The sequence below is a fragment of the Dryobates pubescens genome, chromosome 15, assembly GCF_014839835.1.
Source record: "Dryobates pubescens isolate bDryPub1 chromosome 15, bDryPub1.pri, whole genome shotgun sequence".
Classification (NCBI taxonomy): Eukaryota; Metazoa; Chordata; class Aves; order Piciformes; family Picidae; genus Dryobates; species Dryobates pubescens.
The window spans coordinates 15,455,393-15,473,658 of NC_071626.1; the positions used below are offsets into that span (position 1 = coordinate 15,455,393).

The 18,266-nt window shown below is 40.0% G+C and overlaps 1 protein-coding gene across 6 annotated transcripts in view; it reads left to right on the forward strand.

Moving 5' to 3' along the window:
* DGKI (diacylglycerol kinase iota) overlaps nucleotides 1–18,266 on the forward strand; it is a 206,907-nt gene that overhangs the window by 159,444 nt on the left and 29,197 nt on the right. For all 6 annotated transcript variants that reach the window (XM_054168160.1, XM_054168161.1, XM_054168162.1 and 3 more), the window contains one exon: nucleotides 13,504–13,529. In XM_054168160.1, the coding sequence (XP_054024135.1) occupies nucleotides 13,504–13,529 (26 nt within the window). The remainder of the gene's footprint in view (nucleotides 1–13,503; nucleotides 13,530–18,266) is intronic.

Below are 18,266 nucleotides of genomic sequence, written 5' to 3' on the forward strand. Positions count from 1 at the left end.
TTGAGGTCTTGAAAAGTTCTGGTGTTTACCCCAAACTAGGCAGAGTAGTCTGCTCTGGTGTGCTTTCATAGCAAAACCTGAATTAGTTTTCTGGTTCAGATTTAGTTTAAGCTGCATTTGTAAGATTAAGCCACAAGAATGAAGTACATGTTTTAACCAGCTCTTTGTACACCTGTACAAATTACTTTCCATTGTTTAAAACCCCAGGTGAATCATCATGACTACTAACTACTTTCAAAAAATCTTATTTGAAAGAAGACGTTAATCATAGTCTCCTGTGTAGTCCTTAAAATAAGAGCATAACAAAATGCAGGGTTTGTTTATGCTCAGCTCTCCCTTTTCCTTCTCTTCTGTTGTCTTGGATACTTTTACAAATGGCTTGAAGACACCATCTTGCTGCTTAAAGTGGAGCATGAGAAAGATTTTTGCTATTGCTGCTCTGCACATCTCGCAAGAGAAGTGATAATAAAATGGAAGGGGTGTTAGTAAAAGGAAAAATGTAGGCTCATAGCTGAGAAAAAGTGGTGTAATGAGAGCTGGGAATGATTGAGGGAAAGGTAAACATGGTTTAAATAGGGAAAGTACTTTGAATAACGAAACAAAACAAAATTATGAGAATATAGCAAATGGGTAAGAAATTCTTTTGAGGGAAAGGAATTTCCCTGAGTGACATTAAGTGGGAAAAAGTGATGCATCTCGGTGTGGTGTCTGGTCCTATGTTTTGAAAGCTTTCACGATTGTTGGTGTGATGTAATCACAATACTTGTGCAAATTCCAGATAGACTCTACAGTTTACCCCCTATTAGTTTGTTTTTTTTTCCCCAGTTGCTTAAGTAAATCTTCCCCTGTCCCATTTGTGGAGCCTTTCTTGATGAAGGCGGTGTCTGTTAGTTTTTTACACTCTAGTGTCCAGATGTCCTAAATAATTCATTTCATGTACTTTATGTGCCTGTTGCGAATAGGAATTCTCTACATATACCTCAAGATTCTATCTGCCTTCATTCATTTTGGATATTTTCAGAGAGAATAATTACTGATTTTCTTTGGAATTCTACCTTGACTATATGTGCTGAGATTCTGAACTATTTGTGGCCTTTCACAGGCCTTTAAAAACTTAAAATGCTGCAATGAAAATTTATCAGAATTTTGGCCTTGCCCGCATAATTTGTCTTGAAACTTCATTTCTTGCCACCCAGAAAAAAAAATACATGCAGCCTGACACTTGATGGGATGCCTCTTGAAAAGGGTGGAATTTGGCTAACAAAGAGGCATGCTTTCTCTGTGAGATCCCTGTGTTTTTAAAATCACACTGTTCCAGATACAGTTTGAATCTCTTATTTTCTCTGTATAGTCAGTTTGATACAGAGCTACTCAAAACTAGCACAGTTATTTTTGTTTTGTGGTACAACCATTGACTGAAAGAACAGTCTGGAGACTGTAGCACCAGAGACAGAAATGCTTCCCACTGAACTTCATACTTTTTCCAGCTTGACAGCAGAGAAAAATCTTTAGTGCCCTGTGCTGCTTTGCAGCCTGTGGGATTTCAGAAGTTTCTATAAAGGACAGCTACTGCTGCTGGCATCTGTTGCTATTTGGAAGCTAATTTGAGTGTCCAGCTTTTACAATTTTTCTTGAAGAAATACTTTTCATTCTTCAGGGACTTGTTTGTCATAACATCAGGGTCATGCTGTTAGATTTAGGTTGAGATATCCTCATTTCAGAGAGCTTCTTATATAGCAGCTTCAACTGCAGTTGTAGATAAATCACGTATAGGAACTTGTGAAATGACTTGTCACAGAAGGAGAAATAAGACTTTTACCGGAACAAACATTAATACACAAGTTGTTTTTGAGCCTCTCCTGCATTATTACTTAATCCATGTCTACTTTCCCCCAGCAATGTCTAGTTGTAGTGATGCGTATCCCTATTGTAGCTAGGAGAAGGGACTCCTGGACATGTCTGATTTGCAGATACATCATGACTCCACAGCAGAAAAAAAAGGATGGACAAGAATATTGGCACCACAATATTTTTGGTATATCCTGAATGTATGATGTACAGATCATGCAGGTGAGGTAAACACAAGAACAGATGTTCTTAATTCAGAATTCAAGTGCCTTTGCCTTGCTTCAACCATGTTTGTATCATCTCGGGGACGGTTCTGGGCATTAGGAGATCCTGGCATTCTACTCTGATGTCTGAAGATACAGAAGCAGGAGAAGGGAAAGTGCTGTCACATACAATGCCTGCTGTGTCAGGGAATGATCTCTGTGGTGATTATACTCACCAGACCTGAGGGACCTTTGCGAAGAGCAAGAATTAGATGCTACTGGTAACTGTTTAACATGAACTTTCAACAACTTCTGGTGTCATATTTAAGTGACTGAATACAAGGAAAGCCTTATTTAATCACCTCTTCCCCTATTAATTAGTAAAATTTTTATGTCACTACTGCTCAATTATGGTGTTATCTACAGAGAACTGGGGTTTAGAAAAAGCATGCTTTTAATTTTTTAAAATGTCTGCAATAGTCATTAGTATTTGATACTTGCACGTCATCCTGACAACCCCTCTCCCAGCAACCCTGAGTTTTAAACACTGCCTTTTGCTTCTGCTCTTGTTGACTGTAATTGTAAAAGGAAGACATCAGAATTTGGTTTAGATTTGCATATCTATGGCCTTATTTGTGTGTGTGAGTGAAATGCAAATAGTGTTTGCTTTCTTCCAGAATTAAGTGTCCAGCTTTGCTGCTGAGGTGCCAAATTGCTAAGGGGCTTTAACAACAGTAGGCACATCTGATGAGGTGGGTTTGTGCTTCTGCCCCTTCAATATGTGGTAGAAACAGAGGACATCCTGTACTGCATCTTGTAGGATGTTTAGTTTTTCATCAGTACTTAATTAACAAGCAACTTTATTATTCATAGTGTAGCTCCCCAGAGTGGACTGGGTGGGATTTCAGCTTCCTCTTTTCCCACCCACCTGCCTCAAGCCCTCAGAATGAGGGCTGTTAATGATTTTTTCCTAACATCCCCACACCTCATGCACAGCTGAGGATAGTCACCCTGTTGACAAATTATTTTAGCAGGCAGTGACATGCAAAACACTCCCACATGCCATGAAACCACAGATTGGCTTCTTTAGAGAGATCTTGCTTCTTGACTGGCATTCCACTTTCCGAAAGGGAAATGCAAGCCCTCCAGCTCTCCTCCTTGGGGTGATTTCAAGAAATACAATAAGCATGTCCTTAACAAAAGGGACCTTCTTACCTGGGTGTTGAAAAAACTTTAAAATAGTTTCTGAATAGTTTCAGTAGATAAGGAGATGAAAAAGATTTTTCCACCAGTAATGTTATTAGGTTTTTTGTTTGGGTTGATTTGTTGATTTTTTTTTTAATTTTTTTTTTTTGCTTGGAGTGTATTTAAAGGATAAAATCAATGTTGAGAGAGTAGAGAGCTGGATGTCTTGGTTTTCTTTAAGTGGTTTACTATAACAGCCATAAATCTGCTTTCCGCTCTCTGGGTGATAGTCAAGGCAGAAGCAATAGAGTTCTTTCTTTTTTCTCTTTTATTTCTACAGATCTTTCTTTATTATTTTTGCCCCTTTGCTTCCATTCTTGCCTTTGCCCTTGGATCGAGAAATAAAGGGCTGTACAACAAAGAAAGCAGGAAATCCTATTAAGACAGTCACTTCTTGTACCCTTGTTTTCTGTTTGCCTAGGTAAAAGAACATTACATTTGATAATTTGATCTTTAGGGCCTACTGCTTTACTGCAAGCATCAGGCATGTGGTAACTGCATCCAGCAAGAGATGGACAGAGGAGAAAGTGAAGCCAATGGTACCAGCGTACCTTTATGGGATGGAAAAACCAGAGCTATGGCCCACAGTGACATTAAATGCACTCAGAGGACTAGCTGGGTTTATTAGTGTAATACGGAATGACTGACAGCCTGTATTCTTCTGGGCTTGAATATCCTCCAGCAAAAGCAGGCTTGCAGTCCAATGAAAAGTGGAAAAGTGAAGCTTGTAGGTTTAGGTAATATATATGTCTGTATTTGTGTGCACTTGTTACTGTTTTTAAGAGTTGAAGTAAGACAGAAAAAAATACCATCCTGATCCTAGTTTTTTGAGCATTACACTCAAAGAGCAAGCCTGTGCCCATGTGCTCCATCAGTGCCATAAGGAGCTGCCATCTGCTTAGAATGGAGACTGGTTCTTAATGTGCTCTTACTTGGAATCAAGCTGTCTTGCTGAACCCAAAACTAATAAGCTTTCAAGGCACAGGTACAAAACAGAGTCCTGTACATATGTAACATACATATCAGAAGACATAGTGTATCCAAGCTTTCACAATAGGGCATCTCATAATGTGCATTCTGACCGGATTTGTTGACAACCCATTCATATTCCTAAGTTCTGATTTAACAGGCTTGCAAAAAGAATAGAAACATAGTTTGGTAAAATAACTGCTCTAGACTATCACACAGAAATACTTTTCCTGAGCTGACTGTTAAACTCCAAGAAGTCAGATTTCAACTGTGACTGGAAACTAGAAAGTGTCAAAATCATAGAATCACAGAATGTTAGGGATTGGAAGGGCCCTTGAAAGATCAAGTCCAACTCCCACACCAAAGCAGGATCACCTAGAGTAGGTCAGACAGGAATGCATCCATGCAGGTTTTGAATGTATCCACAGAAGGAGACTCCACAACCTCTCTGGGCAGCCTGTTTCAGTGCTCTGGCACCCACACAGTGAAAAAGGTTGGTTTTTTTTATGCTCATGTGTAACCTCCTGTGCTCCAGTTTGCACTCTCTGCCCCTTGCCCTATCATTGGCCATCACTGAGAAGAGCCCGGCTCTGTCCTCTTGACACTCACCTTGTACATTATAAATATTAACGAGGTCACCCCTCAGCCTCCACTTCTCTAAGCCAAAGAGACCTGGCTCCCTCAGCCGTTCATCCTAAGGAAGATGTTCCACTCCCTTCATCATATTTGTGGCTCTGCGTTGGACTCTTTCAAGCAGTGCAACAAAAAGCTGGAGACAAAATATTGCCAGTATTGAAAAATGTATTGTTGAGCTGGTTTTTCTTGGTGGATTTGGGCATAAAAGCAGCTCATTTCTTCTGGGAAATCTGTTGCTTGAACCAGGAAGTGGACTCATTTAGTGTCTCTGCTTGGACTGGGGAGAGATTCTCAGGTTCACTGTGGGGATGCTGAGGGATAGAGAGCAATTTGCCCAAAATGTCCATCTTGGCTAGGCTGCTCTGCAGAGAGCTGCTCTCACCCTTCCATGTCTAGGTTGCCTGTCCTAGTCCCCTGGCTGCAGGGGGCATAAAAGGTGCTGCCTTTTCTTAAACTGCCTGCCAAATGATTGTCAAGTGAGAGGAGAGATGTCTGAAAGCTTAAAAGCATTCAAATAAGGAGGGAGAAAATTTGTCCCTGCTTGCCTGCTGCTACTCTGCTATGGGAACACCAGACCCCATCGCATTGTCTTAGTAGCCGAGATTGAGTGAGCATTTAGCAGCTCTGGTACAGAAGTGTATGTATGAGAGGGAAATACACGAGGAGTAGGGCTGTAACACTTCACTTTACTGAGATGGCTGGCAGTCTTAATGCCCATGGGCAAGCAGGGACAGCTGGACCTGGCTAAATTATGCCAAGAACTGAAATCAGAGAGCAAGGGATGGCTTGGAGCCAATATAATCCTGACTCTTAGATTTTTGTTTCTGTGCCAGGCATCTAAAAGTGCAGCACAAAATCGTATCTGAAGTTCCCGTTGTAGGTTTTGTTCTCCACTAATTACTCTATAGCAGGAACGTAAAGGGCTCAACAGTTCTGCTCTGAGTAGGACCTGCATGTTATGCACATCAGCAGGTGGGGTTGGGGTAGGTTTTTTAATTTGTGGCTTTAAAAAAAATTATACTATTGTGTCATTATTTGTTTGGTTTTTAAGATGGCAGGAAAGAGAGGGTTGCTTGATGCTTAGAATTTGTGAAAATCAGGCCCTATATTTATGAACATAATTGCAAGAATCTCTTCCTGAGGGATTCCGATGTTTCAGTCTGTCTTCTTCCAAAACTACTAAAGGCTATTTGTCAGGAGTCACTGCTTTGCTTTGTAGTAACAAACATGCTACATAGAGCAGCTTCTATATTATTTAGAAACCTGAACTGGCTGAAGATTATTTGGGAGCTGTCTTAAGATATGAAGCAGCTGATGTGCTTCCTCTCCATCTAGCCTGAGAGCCAAGTCGGGGTGTGACTTCTGAATCAGAGTGTACTTGATGTGCTTGCAGTGTGGCTATGATTTTGCAGTTACCAAATTCCTTTCTCTGAATTAAATGAAAAGTTAAAGTCCTAGCAAAACGATGTCTGGGTTAATCTTTTTCTGGAAAAAAAGTAAAAGTATAGAGATCCATTGCTGAGGAAAGAGGTCAGATTATTTGTTACCTGCTTACGCCTAACATCTTTAATTGCTTTCCATACAGAATGTGTGTATACCTAGCCCCTTTCATGCCTGTCCCATTTCTTTTTAATAAAGAGATGGTCCAAATACCATCCAATCCTTTGACATCCAGACTGTTGTTTTGCCAGAATATTACATGATGTGGCTAGATCTTGCTTTATTTCTTCTAGAGTTAAATCCACATCAGCTACTGATTTTCCTTTGCCTTTTGCCCACCAAATTTGCCAAGCAATTGACAAGTAGACCATTGAGGATTTTGAAGATTTAGTTCAAATCTGGAGATGGCAGAACAGCATTTCAAAGAAGTCTGAATCAGGCCCTCTCCAAATTCCATGTCTAACATTCCCCTGAGATACTTAGGTGTCATGTGGTAATAAAAGAACGTGTAGGAGAGTAAGTAAGTACTACAAAACAAACAAACCCAGCCCCCCCCCCCCCCCCCAACCAACCAAACCCCCAAAAACCCCACACCAAAACCCCACCAAACCTATGATCATCCAATATTGATCCTGCTGGTCATTTAGTAATTTGGAAATACCTCTTTTTCAAGGAAATAACAAACCAGCTTTCTTCTTCAAGGTCATGTTTTGATCTTGATTCCAAGATAGAACCATCTTCTTTTGAAGATGAAAAGGGTCTATTTCGTCAACAACTCCTATTCCCTTGTTAAGCAGCAATTCCCATGCAGTCCCTCTGGGTGTCAGTACAACTTCAGGTACAGCTGCATTGTGGCGTTGCAAGCTTTGGTAAAAGCCATTCTACGGTGGACAGAAAAATGCTAAGAAACAAAAAGTTGTCAGACGTTGGTGAGAAAAGATATGAGCGTTATAAGGGACACAGGTATGCCTGAGACACAGCAAGGAGTACACCTGAGCCATAATGTTTTCTTAAGAAGCCTCAAGTTAAATTTCTGCATGTTGGACTGCTTGTGACCAGCCTGAGGCAGTGGTTTCTGTGCTGGTAGAGAATGAGTTTGCAGAAGGAAGTCACAGGGTTGCTAGAAAATGACCAGCCTTTGCTATTAACAGAATTAGACAAAACCAACCTCTCCACTTTGGTCTTACAAATTAACATTAAGTGCCTGGACAAACTTCTGTAAAATAATAAATAACATGAATGGTTTTTTTTTCTAATTCAGGGAGCATTGCTGTTTGCTGTTTTCCCATGTGAAAGACAGTACGGCCACTGTCTATGAGAAATGTTTGAAAGAGAAGAATTACAGGAAGGCTGGGATAATAAAGCAGAAAGCTTTGTAGAGACATTCACAGAATAGCAGAAAAATTTAGGTTGGGAAGGATCTCTGAAGGTTATCCAATCCAACACCCTGTTCAAAATAGGTCAGATTAGATGAAGTTGCTCAGAGCCTTGTCCAGATGAGTTCTGAATATCTGCAATGCTTGAGATTCAGGAATCTTGCTGTACAACCTGTTGCCTTGTTTGAACATCTATGTGGTGGAAAAAATTTTCTTAATATCCCATTTGAATTTCTCACATCCCAGCTTGTGACTTGCTGCTTCTCCTCCTCTCTCCTCAAGCAGACTCTGATTTTGTCTTGTTTATGTCTTTCCATTAGGCAGCTGATGGCAGCAATAAGATTTTTCCCTGAGCCTTCTCTTCTTACTGAACAAGCCTAACTTCTTCAGCCTCTCCTACATGTCTCTCCTCATATGCCCTTGTCATCTTCATGGCTCTTTGTGGAATTCAATCCAGCTTGTCAATATCTATTTTGTATTCGGGTCTCACAAATACTGGGTAGAGGGTAAAAATCACTTCCATCCTTGCTTATGGCTGTGCTCTTGCAAATACAACTCAACTATGCCATTAGCCTTTGATGTCGCAAGGAATTCTGCTAAGTGACATTCAACTTGTGCTTGACTAACACGCTGCATCCTTTTCTGCAAAGCTGTTTTCTAGGTGGAAGGCCTCCAGTGTGTTAAACTGCATGGATTTATTCCTCCTGAGGTGCAGGACTTTGCATTTGCCTTTGTTGAACCTGCTAGGTTGCTGTTAGCTCTCAAGGTCAATGAATTTGCCATGTAAGGGGTCAAAGTGGAAGTGTGGGGAAGCTCTCAGTAACTCTTAAGCTTTTATTTTCCATCAAGTGCTGTGATAGAAGATGGTGATGCCCAGGCTGAGCTTTATCTTTAACTCTTATTGATCATCTGCAGTTAGGAGATGCTAAGGGACCTGGAAAGCAAGAAGTTCTGCCTTTTTGCCAGCATGATACAAGGCACTGTCTGCAGCTGGGGCTGCAGAGAACTCACTAGTCCCAGAGGTTTTGATGCAGATTGCTGAATGAGAAGGCTTCCTCACCCTTATTTTAAAAATGCTTTACATGTTAAAATTTTTCTTCGATTACAATCAGAGAAGATATGAATGAACCCCCAAAGGGATGCTGCTTTGGGTCCTGAAGAGATGTATACACAAAATGAGAATGAATGGTTTTCATCTGAAGGCTCTTTCTCTTCCTTCTTCACAGGCAGCTAACGTCAGGCTGAATAAGAAAGTTTCCAGAAATACATTGCTTAAGCAGGGAAAAAGGGGAATGGTCATAAACCCCAGCAGAACTGCAGTACACAGATTGTTATTTGGCCTTTAAATTGTAAATGGCTCATTTTAAATAGGCCTGCTGCAGATGCTTTCTGCTACAGGTTTATTGATTAACATAGCTGCTTTACATCAGCTCTGGGCTTGTTTCTCCAGAGGCTTTTGTCTCCATGAACAATGAACTCATTTTCAGAAAATCTGTTAAAATTCATCTGCTGGAGGCTGGCTGAATTTCTCTAGGTTTCTAAGCCTTAGCTGCTTAGGCTCAAAATTGGGACAGTCCGTGCCTTTCCCTCCTTAGAAATGAATGTTACCTCTTCCACTCTTACAGTGCTGAGCAAATCTAATGCTTGCACACTGGGGAGTGCGCTTGGAAACAGCTCTGAGGGTCTGGCTGTTTGAGGAACTCTTGCATGGTTCTGAGGGCTATCTTGGCTATACTGAGGATTAGATTTTTGCCAGCAGTTGATTCATAGCCTGTAAGAGTGAGTGGAAAAAATGGCAGTAAGCTTTGGATCACAATGCTCTTTTAGGTGGGCTTGCCTCATGCCTTCAGTATCCTAAGTCTCCCAATTTTCTGGAAGCATCTAGTGTATATATGATTAGAGACTTTTTACATTATTATTCAAGTTTTAGTTTTTTAAAAGTATTTCTAAATATATGTACCTCATTTCATGGGAGATCCTTGTGCATTTTGTGTTAGGCACAACAGCTACTGCTTTGCTTGCACAGAGATTGGTGGAATAGGCAATGCCCAGGTTCCCTTTGCAAACTGAGGCCTGCAAGTGCTGTTGTCTTCTGAGGAGAGCTTGTGATTCTGGAACAGGAGGAGAATGGTACTGCAGGACTGCAGTGAAAGAAGGGATATGAAAAACATGGAAGGACTTGCCCTCCTCCTTCCTTCTGAATCTCCTCTTTCATGATAGTCATCTTTATTTTCCTCTTAACTAATCACTACAACAGGAAACATCTGTCAAACCAGAGTAGGGCAAAAGTCAGATTAATGCCTTTGGTGAAAGAATATTGTTGGTAGAAAAGCTAATTTAATCTTCTAATTTTGGAAATGAAACCAGTCATATACAAACTGATCTTTCTGTACTATCTTGGGGGAAGGGTTGATAAGCTTTTCTTTCCAAAAGTTAATTTTACACCAAGATAAAAGCAGAAAAAAGTAGCAGTTGGCATAAAGTATAAACAATTCCATTATGAATGGTCAAGAACAGAATACTGCAGTGCCTGAACTTTTTCCTGAATGTTTTTGGGGTTTGTTTTGTTTAATCAAATCTCTTGAAGATTTCTTTGGGCAAAATTCTTTGACTCATGTGGGACCACGAATCTTGACAGTTCTTCTGAAGTATCTCTGACTTGTCTCTCCTTTTTTAAGGCATGGAGGTTGTGAGAATGATAACTTACTTCTTTGTGTTAGTCAAACACATAGCTAGAGTTGTACTAGAAGGGCAGTTGTCAGGTGCTGGATAGATGGTGGCTGTGCAGATGTTAGCAACTGAGAATCCTTCCTTCTCAGGACGCTCATCTGGTGACCGCTGCTGCCACAATATATCCCTCACACTTCTTACAGACCTGAGAGAAGGATGTGTGTCTGGAAATATGAGCATCCACTGGATTGTTTTGCTGTCAGGAAAATACCCTGTGGCTGTGGAGTATGGAGTTTAGAGCAGGGCATTAGACTGTTTCTTTCCTCCCTCAGAGGCTGTCATAAGCATTAGGTAGACCAGCCAATGCATGAAATGCCCAACACTGCTAGTGTGTACTTTTCAAGAGCACCCCTTCCTTCCATTACAGTTAAAAGCAAGACTTCCCATGGTGTAGTTAGGCTGGTATTTGAAGGGTTTGGAAAAAATCTGCCTGATAAAATGTGTGACCTGACATTGTAGGAGAATGTTGAAAGTCCTCTGCACTCACTTTTTGCCAAAATACTTTGTCTGTAATGAAACAAAGGAAGCCTGGTTTATTGTGGTTGAACCTTTGGTATTTCCAATGATGGAAGCTCTTGTTGAGGCTTTCCCGGGGCTTGGGATATTCAAAACATCTCTTTTTGTGGCTTTGAAGCTACATCAGAAACTTTGAGCTTGTTGTTTTTCCTTGTGGAAACAAGAATTGAGTCTTCAACCTATTTGCTAATGGGGAGTGAAATAAGCCAACAAGCTCAAACTTTATTAGGATGAGGCAGAGAGGTGCATATACAAACATCAAGGTTCAGTGATTATATTAACCTTATTTTCTCAGATTACCAGGCTACACAGTTCCAAAAGATGCTTGGTGAAGCCTTTCAGATGAAAACACTTCTAGCAGCAACAGTAGTAGCTGTTAGATTTCTTACTGTTTAACCACTGTGTTCAAGGCCTGCAACAATGATAGGTGGTAGTAGTATTTTGAAACATACATCCTAGGTTTGGGCACACTAAATATGCAGAAACATATTTTTCGTCCCTCCCTTCAATGTTTTAATTGAGAAGGTAATAGTACTCTTAGTGTCTCTCCCATTGTTGATGGTTTAAGGAAATAATGGCATCTGTTTTATCAGGCATAAAGAAGAGCCAAATTATAGAACATTGTTTGCTGTTTATTTTATTGTTTCAAATAAAGATCCGAAAGATGATGAAACTGTGCAATTAAGCAAAAAGCAAAGGAATAAATTCTACTGATGCTGTGGGATGCTGCATTAACATAGGATAGAGGGTCAGGATATATGAGCTAAGGAACATGGCATGACTCCTGCAGTAAAAATATTTTTAGGTACCTAAACATATGCTCCTCTTGATATGGCCCATTCGACAGTATTTAACCTTGTAGGAAACACTATGCATTGAGTTTTGACCTTCATAAAGGCTTCTGCTGGGAATCATGGAGGAAGACCTATAACTGGTAATGGGAGCAGAGGATTAATTAATTCTGATCCATACAGACACATTGGCTTCTTGCACAGTCAGAATCTTAATTAGGCAATCACATTTTTTCCTTTCACAGTGACCACTCCTCCAGCTGTGCTGTAACTCTTTCCTCTCTTTCTTTGCAAATAATTTTATTATTTTTTTAAATGAAATTTGCATGCCTCATTAGAAAAGTTTCATTCTTTTCTTTTTTCCATCTTTTCTGTTTGCATCTACATATTTGCATATTTTCTTCTGATGTCCTATAATCCCCCAACCTTCATTTTCAGACCCCTGCTACAGAATAAGATCATGAATCCTTCCTCAGCTCCTTTTTTCCTCTAAATCCAGAGTTTCTAACTCTTCTGTTCCGTTGCTCCAACCCTCAGTCCCTGCTGACTCAGTTATATATACATGTGCTTTTTTCACCCTTTGTTCCTTCTTTTCCCTTCACCCCTGTGTGGCTGCTTTTCTTATGTGTGATTTGATCTGTTTGCTGGCAACAGTAGCATCTCTAAATCTTTAGTAATTTATATTTCTGTGTTGGTGCAAAATTCAATGTATCTTGGAAAAGGAAGCATGGATCATCCCATTCACTGCAGGAACAAACTCCTTGTTACTGGGTGGGAAAAGATATACATGCAGTTGAAAATCTTATATGGGGAAGTGTGGAGGCAATGGTCCAATCCATTGTGTGCTGTCTGGTCTAAGTAACCCAGGCATGTCTCAGATCTGGCTGTACACTTAGCCCAGTCTTGCTAACCCAAGCTACTGCAGCGTAAGGAAAAATGGAGGGCAAATACTTTATACCCCTTTGAGTTCCTTTGTTGTGGGTGCTGACCAAAATGATAAAGCACGTGATCCTTAGTAATGAGACCCGTAGCACAAATCTCTGGAATTCAGTGGGCCCCTTCTGCTCATCAGCAGGAGAACTGAGAAGTCTCTCATGTTCTATAACACACTCAGTCCCCTGGAGTACTTTCAGAGCCTTAAGCCTCTGGTTAGGGTATCCTGTAAATTGTGAGTTGCTGCTGTTATGTTGCTTCTTATTGTACTTAAATCTGTCCAAACCTGGGTTGGTTGGATTTTTTGTCTGTTTATGTTGCTTTTGTGAAGATGGCATAAAATGTTATTAATTATGGTAGCAACTACCATAGTGGCTTTATTCTGGCTACTACACTGGCTTGTGGTAAGAAAAATGTCCACCTTAAAGATTGAGCTCTCATAAAACTGTGATTTTCTCAACCACCTTCAGCTGGTCCATTCAATAATATCTGGAGGATCAGGACTTTCTCAACAGTAATGTCAGCAATGGCAGCAGTAGAAGATAGCTATTTTGTGAAGTACTTGGAGAAACTCATGCCAAGAGTGCCTCAGTGCAGCTGACTGCTGCCATATAGACATGACTTGTAAACTTGTGGCTAGAGTAGTTCCCTGCCCTGTTCTGCTCCTTCCTTGTCAGATGCCTTCCAGCCATCTCTTCTAAGGAATAAAGAATAAAACCTTCAAATTCCTCCATATCACATCCCCCACAGTGACACTGAACTTATTGACGGTATTTTCATAACAAAGATTGACTGGACTTTGTTGTTTCATTCCAGGTCACCAGTCTCTTCAGAAGATCAAGGTAAGCTCTGTTTTATAGATACTAGTAGCAGATTAAAAATTACTCTAAAGAAAAGCTAGCAAGCTGTGTTTTAACATAGTTGTAGTGGAGAAAAATTGCTTTCTAAAATTGAAACTTTGCTGCTGTTCACATGCTGTTCACCCCTTGATATCAATTGCTTGTACATTTGGTTGATTTATTTGGGACTGGCAGAAGTTAAGCCTATGCTGCTTTATTTGTAAAATGAATCATAGAATTGTTTCCATTGGTAAAGACCTTTAAAATAATTGAGTTCAACCATTACCCAACTCTGGTGGGAAAACGTGTCCCTTAGCACCACATCTGTGCCTCTTTTAAACACTTCTAGGGACAGAAATTCAAGCACCTCCCTGGGGACACTATTCCAAGTGTTTGAGAGTCCTTTCTTCTAATATCCAATCTAAACCTCCCCTGGTGCAACTTGAGACCATTTCTCTCACCCTACCACTTGACACACTAGGGAGAAGATACCAATACCTACCTCCCTACAACTTCCTTTTAGGTAGTTGCAGACAGCAATGAGATCTTCCCTCAGCCTTCTCTCTTCCAGACTAAATAGCCCCTGTTCCCTCAGCCACTCGTCATATGACCTCTTCTCCAGACCCTTCCCTATCTTTGTTGCCCTTCTCTGGACCTGCTCTAGGACCTCAAAATCTTTCTTGTATTGATGTCCCCAAAACTGAACACAGTATTCAAGGTGTGGTCTCATCAGTGCTGAGTACTGGGACAATCTTGCACTATCAAATGGAACTATCACAAAAGTTTGCAGTTTATTTGCACAACTGCATAATGCTTCACCTATGGAAAATTATGCATGAGATTAAGAAAGATACTTTTTTTGGTGGAGATGACTTACAGGACAGCATTTGTAGTAGAAGAGAGTATATAATGCTTTAAAAGCTTGAACCCTTGTTACCTTGGATGACCACTAAAGTCAGTTGGGTAGCATGGTGTAGAATTTAGTGCAGATAACAGCTTTTACATATGAAATCTTTATATCCTGAGTAACAAGAATTGCAGGTTATTGTAATATGCTTGCTCTGAAGGAGAGAGAATTTTCCTATGGACTAATGAGGGAGCTGGCAGTGGCTAGCTGGTTGATAACTTGACCAGCTTAAATGCTTAGTTAGGTGGCATAAATATTCCTCTGGCCATACCTCAAATGAGGTGATAATTGCACTGGCAGAGTCACATAAGGAATGGAAAAAAATGAAAAAGGGTGACTGTAATTGAGAGAAGAAAGATCATCATATATCTCTGAATTGCCAATATTATTTTGGACCACAAAATAAATAAGTATCTGTTTTCTTCTGGCATTCAATTTGTATCCAGTTACACCATCAGCAAAATCTCTGGATAATACAATAAGTAGCTTTCAAGAAAGTCCCAAATGGGAAATAGTAAGGACTGTGACAAATGGAGATGTAAGGTTGTCTGAGCCTGGAATTTCATCATGAAGTATGTTTGTTTGGGGTGTGGAATGACTAGCTGTCCTTGGCTCCAGCCAAGATCTTTTTAGTGCAATATAGTGGCTGTCAAACATAGTTTCATTAATAAATTTTCTTCCACCTCCTTGACATATCCTTTCTTAATAAAAAGAACTGTAAAAGAAGCCATAAAAATGGGCAAGTGTGTCAGCCCAAAGATATATCTAACCCATCTAGTCCATTCCTAGTGTCCAATAATAGTGGAGCCCCTGATAAATAAGAGCACAATAATGGCAGAAGTATACAGTTTTCATTTCTAGGTGTACCCTATCAACTTCCCATGGTTTACAGCTCACTGACTCTATGAACCAGAGGTATTTTCTTGTTTAATAGTTGATCTGCTTTTTACCATGGGCAGAGTTTCTTAATGTAAAGTACTGGAAACCTGTGAGAAGTTAACAGTATAGCCCATTTCTCCAACCCTCAGAAGAAATTTGAAAACATTAGGGTCTACTATACTGTTTCAGGACCTGAACTCAAGTTGCTTGTCAGTGCATGAGCTTGTTAGTGAGCAGACTGCCCTTGCTTTTTCATTTCTTTTCCATTTATTCTATTGCTCAATTTTTATCTATTAAACAATGTAAATGTATTTTCTTCTGTGTCTTTAAAATTCAGTATTTTCTGCTGTCATAATGCTTGCTTTCTTTCTTTCCACTATTTTTAAACTGTTCCAGTTTTTCACAAAATCTTCTTGTTTGCTATCTACCATCTGCTGCCAAGGTCTGGCTTTCAGATTTGATAAACATTTCTGAATAGCTTATTCCTTCCTTCTCTTCCCTTTCTCCCATAAGAAACCCACTCTGAAATGCAGAGTGAAAGACCTATATTACCTTGACCAGTTAGTGACATGATAATACTATTTATTAGAAGTTTTGTGGTTTATGACTATTGATTATCTACCTACATTTGTCATCCATGTAAATATGTAGGAGCATCTCTCAAACACAAAAGATTTCCCCTGACCCAGTGACTTTTTAGAAAGAGAAGTCCAATACTTGGATTTTTTTTCTCTCCCACTATGCCATATACAGAATGAGCACAGTAGTAGAAGGAAAATGCAACAAAAGTGCCATAGCACAAGGGTATTTTTGAGTCTAGGTGTTTGTCAGTCCAGTTTATGTATATGTGGAAACATCTCAAAGTAGTCTGTGATCTTAAATCTCTTCTCTACACAATAAAGGGAGGGTCCAGGAGTGAGTGGAAAACTTTTCTCTGAATTGCCTGTCTTTCCTAGTGTTTATAGAGAACTCTACTGGTATATTTTGCTGGCGTAAGCATCCAGGAGTCAGTTTGGAGTTTGTTATTTTCATTAATAATCACTACTCAAATGTGTGTCTTTTCAAGATGTTAAATACTTACATGTAGTTTTATAATGCAACAAGATTCAACTATTAAATAACATATTCTTGCTGGTGTCACAATGTCCTGTGTTTCAGCTGCTTCTCCTTATTATGGGACACCTTTCTAGGGATGATTTTCTGATGATGTGATGTCAGTTACTGGGAAAAGACACTTTCTCCATTGTATTGGATCTGTTGCTTTAACTTATTTATCTCCTGATTGTTTTGTCTTCTTTAATCTTCAATCCTCATTTTTAGCTCTACTGCTTCTTTGTGCATTTTTCTTTCCATCATCCTTGTCCTCCTTTACAAATGTATCTCTCCCCTTGACCACGAGGTTGCATTCTGCATAGATTCATACTCCTAACTTTCATTTCTGAATGTCCTGTTTCTCCTTCAGTGTTGACTGTCTGCTTCAAGCATTAGTTGCAAGCAGTAGCTATAGCATCTGTAGTGTGGTAACAAAGTTGCTACCAGAATTAGTATTTACCGAGAGTGGCACTTCCATTAATCCCTGACAGGACAACACATTACACTGTCTTGAACAGAGGGTGAGGATAAAGTACCATCTGTCTGCATTGGGCATCTATTGAACAATTGTAACAGGACACAATGCCTCTTGCTGTGGACACGTGTTAAAAGCACCTTTATCAGTTACAAAACAGAGCCATTTTAACTGGCACAACAAGGAAAACAGAACTGCTAAAAAACCCTCACACTTCAAAAGACCCAAGCCTCTCAAAGATTTTCGGTTTGTGTCTTTATTCTTGGTACAGGTAGTTAGGAAATGCAGAACTAGTATAGAATCCATCTTTTTCTTCCCTTTTATTTCCAGTTTTAAAACAAACAAACAACCCAAACCACACACACAAAACAAAACAAACGAACAAAGACCCCCTCCCCCCAAAAAAACAACAACCCACCCAAACCAAAAAAGGGCAAACAACCCTAAACAAAGCAAACAAAAATCCAAAATACTAAACCACAAAATAGCAGACAACCCCCCTAACATTTAAATTCTCTAACATCCTGATAAAAATTACAAGCTATGCAAATAGCAAATACCAAAGCATAGCTGTGTAGATGGGGAATTAGAGTGATGGCTGTGAAGAACACAGTGGAAGGGCTACCTATTTGGTCATGTAGGCCCTGGTGTAGTGTTATGCCCTGCAGCCTTGGAGGACAATGGTCTGTCTTTGGCTGTTGACTGAAAGTCAAGACTGGGCAAATGACAGGGCCACAGAATGTCTGATGGATGTCATGAGGGAGGGGACAGACAACTCCCCTGTTAGCAAATGGTACCACCTGCTGTATTTTCACCCTATAAAAATCCCAGTCTTATGCTCAGGAGATCTGAAGCTGTTGGAGGTTATTGAAGGAAATGATATCCACGGGTACCATACAGGTATGGTACTCTGATGGGAATTCAGGATTCTAACACACTGTCTGGCCAGTACACGGGTTGCCTTATTATCATTAGGTGAATAGTTGAGGTTTACAAAACCCTGCTTCCACCAGTACCTTTCAGTACTGCACTGTACATTGTGTCTAAGCTAGATCATGCCCTGCCTACTCTTAATCACAGGCAGCCTATGGAAATCTGACTACAATTTCCCCAATGCTAATTCATGGGGTAATCTCATATTTTACATTACCTTTGGTCTAGCTTTATACATCTGGGTTTTCCTTACAGTTCTTTAATTACCCTGTGTGACTGATTTGGCTGTTCATCATCACCTGAGCAACTGAGGGAAATACTCTTTTAAAGTATCCAATGAGTTCCATTTCAGTCTCCTGAAAAAAGATATCAGCAAACTCTTGAGTGGTGCTTTTAACAGTGTGAGGACATTGACATGTTACTTATCTAATGGCTGCTTGGAGCTGATGTAGCT